The sequence below is a fragment of the Arachis ipaensis genome, chromosome B5 (genome assembly GCF_059453495.1).
Source record: "Arachis ipaensis isolate K30076 ecotype BB chromosome B5, ASM5945349v1, whole genome shotgun sequence".
NCBI lineage: Eukaryota > Viridiplantae > Streptophyta > Magnoliopsida > Fabales > Fabaceae > Arachis > Arachis ipaensis.
In genome coordinates, this window is record NC_142440.1 from 146,363,532 (window position 1) to 146,370,779 (window position 7,248).

Consider the following 7,248-nt stretch of genomic DNA (forward strand, 5'->3'; position numbering starts at 1 on the left):
GTTTGAAAGTTGAAGGAGAATGGAAGGCGAAATGCAAGTTTTGCAAGACTGTGCTTAGTGCAAATCCGAGGAATGGTACCAAATCATTGCGGAACCATGTGGATCGATATTGCAAGAGAATAAAGGTGGCAAACTCTAGGCAATCATCAATTGTTGAATCATTGTCAAAACAATCACAAAAGCAAAAAGTGAATGAAGATGGTTTTGTGTTTGATCCTTCATTTACAAGAAAATGTGTTGCTGAAATGATTATTTTGCATGAGTATCCTATGAGTTGTGTGGACCACCATGGATTGAGGCGAGCTTTTGCTTCAATGCAACCAACTTTTAAAATGCCTAGTCGAAACACTATCAGAAAAGACATCTTGAACATGTATGGGGACGAGAAGCGGAAGTTAACCCTTCAACTAGATGAAAATGATAGTAGAGTTGCAATAACTAGTGATATGTGGACTTCCAACCAAGAAAAAGGATACATGGTTGTCACAGCTCACTATATTGATACTTCGTGGAAGTTGCATATGCGCCTATTGAGGTACTTTAAACATTTTATAAACTTTTATAAAATTAAGTTGTTTTCATATGTTGAGCTAGGTTAATCTAAAAATGCATGCATGTTTGTTAATCTTTTCATCTTTTGTTATGTTCTTTGTCCCCATACAAGTGAAGTTCTCACTGAAACGTTGATGAAAATATTGTTAGAATGGAACATTGATAGAAAATTGTCTACTGTTACATTGGATAACTGTTCTACTAATGATGCTATGATAGATGGACTGTTGGGGCGTTTGGATTCTTCATTCTTGATGTTGGGGGGTAAATTGTTACATATGCGTTGCTGTGCTCATATATTGAATTTGATTGTGAAGGATGGCTTAAGTATTGTTAAGAAAAGTATAGAAAAGATTCGTAGTAGTGTATTGTATTGGACTGCAACACAGAAAAGGACCGAAACTTTTGTGAGTTGGTGTGCTAAAACAGCGATCTCATTTACTAGGAAATTAGTTCTTGATTGCCCAACTAGATGGAACTCAACTTATTTGATGTTAGAAACTGCTTTGTTGTATAAAGCTGTCTTTCCTAGGTTAAGGCAGAAGGAACCCCAATATAAAACTGTGCCAAGTAATGAGGAATGGGAACTTGCAAAGGAAATATGTGACAGATTGAAATTGTTTTATGATGTTACTCAACTATTTTCTGGGTCTAAATTTCCGACTGCTAATCTTTATTTTACTTTGGTTTGTAAAATAAAAGTGTCATTGGATGAATGGGAAATTTCTACTAATCCGTTAATTGCTAATATGGCATCTAACATGAAGAAGAAATTTGAAAAGTATTGGGATGAAATTCATGGCATTATGGGTGTTGCTGCTGTTTTAGACCCTAGGTACAAGATGGTTGGGGTTGAGTTTCAATTTGAAAAAATGTATCCAGATCCAACAGAATGCTCCAAACAAGTTGATAGAATTCATCAGTTGTGTAATGAGTTGGTTAATGAATACACTCAAAAAATGAGTTCTGATGTGTCACATGTCGGTGTTGGTGTTGGTACAAAAGATCTTAATGAAAGTGGAAATGCAAGTTCATTTGGGGGTGATGATTACATGGTGTATCTTAAAAGAAGAAAAATGACAAGGAGTTCATATGTGAATGTTGAGCTTGATCATTATCTTGAGGAGGAAATTCATCCTCCAAATGATCCTAACTTTAATGTTTTGAAATTGTGGAAGAACAATCAGATGAAATTTAAAGTTCTTGCAAAAATAGCTAAGGATATATATGCTATTCCGGTGTCCACTGTTGCCTCTGAATCTGCTTTTAGTACAAGTGGTCGTGTGATTTCTCCTCATCGTGCAAAGCTCAAACAAGACATAATTGAAGCTTTGATGTGTGGCCAAAGTTGGTTGTGGGCACCTTTCGGAAGTAAAAGTGATATATTGATTAATCTTCATTTATGTTAATTTTTTTCATAGTACCAATTAATTTGTTAATTGTTATCTCTTTTAATTTTCAGGTTTAAATCTTGATTTGCAAACTTTTAATGATGATGAAGATGTTGAAAGTGATCAAGAATAAGGGTTGAAGATCATTTTATATCTAATATTGTAATTTCTTTATTATGGTGTTAAATTTGTAGTGATCTAACAATATTTTTTTTTAATTTCAAGTTATTTTAGCTAATGACATTGTATGAATTTTATTTTTGTATTTTAATTTATCTATGAATTTTAAATTTTTGTCTTAATTTATATATGAATAGGTAAAAATTAAAATATTTAATTTTTATAGGGGCGGGTCGGGGTGGGGCGGGTACCCGCAGGGGCGGGTTCGGGTTCTGCTATTTACTATCCGCGGGTAGTTATGGGGCGGGTAGTATATGCCTGTCAGGACGGCGGGGCGGGGTCGGGTAGGGCAAAAACCCGCCCCTACCCGCCCCACTGCCACCCCTGAGTGCGAAACAATATCGGATTCTCACACTCAAATGTCACTCCATTGTCGCCATTTCTCATACGACAATTGGGATAAACAAGCACAACTATGTAAAGAAGGTTACCGGCCATTGATTCCTTGTTTTTGTCAGAAAAACAAGACAGAGAAGGGATATGAAATATGTGTAGAGAACACTAAAGATTACACATCCTTTTATAGTAGCTGAAAATTTGTCTTCTGGTATTTCGTTTACATTGTAAATGAAATAACTACATATCATGATGATGTGTCTTATCTCATTTACATTGTAAACGAGATATATAAAATGTCATCTCGTTCACAGTATAAACAAAATAAGGCAAGAAAATTTAAATCAATAAATATTTTTTAAATTATTTATTTTAATAATCATTATATTTATTTTATTTATTAAAATAAAAAACCCAAAAATCTCCCTATATTTATATGAATTAGCTATACTTTATTACGGCTGCTCATGAAATCCATTGAATAGACGAAATCAATTAATATGAGCAGCGTAAGAAGTAAGGCAGTGACAAATTGACAACAACGTTAATAATACAAAGGGAACAATATTGCGGCCTTGCTGGCTGCTACATCCGCAATTCCGCATCCCCCTTTTCTTCTCTCTTATAAAACAGATGCATAATTATCAAAATCGAATTAGTAATCAGATTATTGAGTCATTAGATTATTAATTCAATTATTAGATTACAGATTAAATTAGTTGACTCGGTTATAACTAAATAATTATATAAAATTTAATATTTTTTATAATAAATTTTTTTATATAAAATTAAATTATTTTAATATTTTAATAATTTATTAATTAATTATATTAATCAAATATATATTAAAAAAGAGTTAATATTAATAAATATTATATAATTATCAATAACAAAAATATAGTATGATTAATAAAAATATTTTTGTTTATCTTTATAATTTAAAGAATATTTAACAACATTTAATATTTTTAATAATTATGTAAAATTAAAAAATAATTAATTTAAGTGAGTAAATATAAAATAAAAAATCAATTAAATTAAATATAAAATTACTCATTAGAATAAAAAGATAAAAGTATAATGAGATTTTAAATTTTACATGAATAAAAGAGTTAATAAGATAAAATTATTAATTAGGATATGTCTAATAAATTATAATATATTTATAAAAAGGCATCAATAATATTAAAAAGCATGTTAGTCTGGTAGTTACAAATTTTTTTATTTTTCAGGAGTGCTAGGTTCGAACCTAAGTTGGTGACGTTGCACCAAATTTTTTAAACATCTTGCGGGCTATGAACAAATGAATAAATTATTGAGATGGTATTCCAAAGTTTATATTACTGACAAAAATAATTTTAAAAAAATACTATCGATAAATAAGTTTTTAAAATATTTAAAAATACGATAAAAAGAATTAAATATTAAATATATAAATTATATTATAAAAAATTTTAAAGATCATATTTTAATATAATTTTTGTAAATATTATTAGAATAATAAGATATTTTTATCTTTAAATTTTAGTAATTTTATATCAAGTGAATATTTTTTAAATATTTTTATTGTGAATGATTATATTTTTTAAAAAATAAAAAAAATCTAAGAATTAAAATTTGTTCTGAATTTTTTATACACCATCTAAACATTTATTCAAATATTGTTACAAAAAATTTAGATCAAATAGATAAGTCGTTTATTAAATACGAAATTTTTTGTCACTTATAAAAATATTTATCGGTTATTTTTATTATATTTTCAAATCATTTAGAAACTATTTTGTTGGTAGTATTTTTAGAGACTGTTTTGTCAACGTCTAAAATTTTCTGTTACCGAATTGATAATTAACTCTAATATAAATTAGTATTTGATATTATTTTTGAGTTAAATTTATTTTGGATAGACTCAACTTGGCACAAAGTTATATATATTTTTAATATGCATATATTTTAAGTGAAATTTTGATAAAAAAAAATTAGTATGACATATTTTAATTTGTATTTTTGATAATAGAATTTTATTTTTGTCATAAAATTATTTAATTTTTTTTATAGCTAATGTATGTTTTCATATCTGGCATAGAATAATGCATAAAAATATATGGAGTTTTTTATAAAAATATATAGCAATTATCAGTATAAATATTTTATAAAGTTATAATTAAAATCAAATTTTAATAGTTTTCAATGTTAAAAATAATTAACAATTCAGATTAGTTGATTCGTTATTTCACTTATATGTTTAAATAAGTATTATTAGGAGTCCAAATTTCGTCTTGTATGTATAGCAACCCATGACTAACAATAGACCCTTAATAAATAGAGCTTTAATCTGTAGTGGATTAGTTCTCGGCCTGTAGAGTTAAAAAATACTGTGAAAAATAATATTTTTCTTTAGAGTAAAACAATTTTTTATTGGTAACAATACTTATAAAGATTTATCTTTGTTAAAATTTATTTGAAATAATTTTATTTGTTAATATTATATTCATTTTTGAAGTCAAAACAATATAATTAATGTTGTTACTTACCTTTTAAAACCTCACATTTTATGACATAATTTTTAAGTTTCTAAACTTATAGACTTATGTCATTATAAAAGCTATTAGATTGATTAATATTCCTTGGTGATATTACCAAAATACCATCGTTAGATATTAATTTGTGTGAAGAGAAATTATAACAACTTTTGTTATTTTTATACAGTTTATTCTATTAAAAAATGAATATTATCCTCTGAAGTGGTAAACACATTTTTTCTAATTTTTTACACTATTTTATCTGATAATAATTACCATTAAAAAAAAGCAAATAGCCATATTATTCTATAATATATTGTACAAAATATTTTCCTATTTTAAAATTAATTTTGATTAGTGAGATAAAATTTAAAATAATTTTTATTTTTTTATTTAAAATTAAATTTAAATTCAAAATTGATTAACAATTCACTTTTTTTAATTTTAATAACAAAAATAAAAATGATTCGGTGCAAAATATTTAACATTTAATGATTTTAATAATTTAAATTTTAATTACCAAAAATTAAATTAAAAATTAATTATAACTTAATAATCGATAATATATTATATTAATATGTAAATAATATCTCATGTATAATTTATTTATTTATTTTTTGATAGAGTTAATGTATAATTTATTGAGGATTGATTTATTGTAAAAAAATTTTTATAAACTTTGTAGTACGTAAAAATAATGATCTCATTTATTATTATTATTATTATTTGAGAAATTATTCATAATTTTTTATTATATAATTAACTTAATTAATAACCTTTATTATTACTTTTCTATTAAAAAATATCAGTTTATACTATTTATATTTTTTAAATACTAATAAGTAAATAGGTATTTGTACTATTATATATACTTATTGTCTTAAATGATGGTTTAAGTTGCTTAGTATATTAAATAATACACGTAGCATCTTATATTTTAACTTTATTAATTTACCCATATTAAGAGAAAAATAATTATACAATAAATTATATGTTATAAAAGATTAGTTTATTTGCACATAAATGAACTATATGGTCATTACAAAAAAAAAATATTTATCGGATATAATAATTCTTGATATATATAGCATCATGTATATATTAAGATGATCTATTTTAATTATGTGAGCGATTATTGTTATTTTTACTTTTTTATTACATTAGTAAATAATATCTAAAACTAAAAGAGACACAAAATGTAATTAAAATTTTTTCTTAATTTGAATTAAAAAAATCTCCTTTAAGTATATCCAACTTTTGTATATACTAAATATTATAATATTTAATAGTATAGTATTTGTTAGCGTTAAGTACGATTTTGATCTCTAAAGTTTAAGCAAAAAATTTTATTTGTCACAACCTTTTTTTACATTCGAATTTGTTCCTAACGTTGAATTTAGATTTAAAATAATCCTTCGGACAAAAATACATTTGTTAGTTTCTTTCTCTCCTTATCACAGTCTTCTCCTTCTCATCACCACCGAAAGATTTCTTCTTCCCTTTTCACCTCCTTCGTCACTCTTCGTATTTGCCAGATTTTCTCAACCTCTAACAACAACAACAATAACCATATAACTACTATCCTTTTGAAGCTCAAGCAAATTAATCAAGCAAATTAACAAATCAACACAACAAAGAAGGGAGAGTGATGAATCCATATTTTACGATAATTTTTTGTTAGAATTGAGTGGATTTCATCATATGAACCTATACTTATTCCATTAAATAGCATGCTTTTGAGCTTTCCTCCTAAATTGTGCTTAATTATGAAAACATGCTCTTTTGTACCTAATTTGACTTATTTTATTCCATTTGCCTTCCATTCGATACCTTGATATTGTTTGTGAGTAATTTCAGAGGTATAAGGTGTAACACCCTACCGTATAGAGTCTTATGCTTAAGTCATAATTCAGAGATGGCAAGGTATTACGACCTCTAAAAATTAAAGTTTAGTACATATAATAGTGTGAACAAAGATTATAACTAGGAGCCTTTGAAGAAAAAGGGGTAAAACAAATCGCAACTCAAAAGCGCAACACTCCGATCGAAAACGTGACTAACAAGGATAAACCAACGCGAGATTATATATATACAAGGAGTGTCAAAAACATGAATATCAAAACTCATAATCCGGTTGCAAAGATAACCGGTCCGAGCATAGCAATATATACATGTAAATAAAATAGGAAACCCCAAAGGAAACCCAAAGGGACATGAATACGAGAAAGCCTATTCTCCAAAATCTCCTCTAAGAGGAGTCATCACAGTTT

At 26.4% G+C, this 7,248-nt stretch overlaps 1 protein-coding gene across 1 annotated transcript; it reads left to right on the plus strand.

Moving 5' to 3' along the window:
* Positions 1–1,301: 1,301 nt before the first annotated feature.
* On the plus strand, positions 1,302–2,076 carry LOC148566127 (zinc finger BED domain-containing protein RICESLEEPER 2-like). Its single transcript, XM_088487392.1, has 2 exons — positions 1,302–1,929; positions 2,015–2,076. Exons 1-2 carry the CDS (start codon positions 1,302–1,304, stop codon positions 2,074–2,076), a joined length of 690 nt encoding a protein of 229 aa, XP_088343518.1.
* The last annotated feature ends 5,172 nt before the right edge of the window (positions 2,077–7,248 follow it).

Excerpts from the sequence above, each read along its gene's own strand:
- LOC148566127 (XM_088487392.1), top strand. The coding sequence starts at position 1,302 with ATGGCATCTAACATGAAGAAGAAATTTGAAAAGTATTGGGATGAAATT. Across the intron at positions 1,930-2,014 it reads GGCACCTTTCGGAAGTAAAA|GTTTAAATCTTGATTTGCAA; the intron begins GTGATATATTGA and ends TTTAATTTTCAG.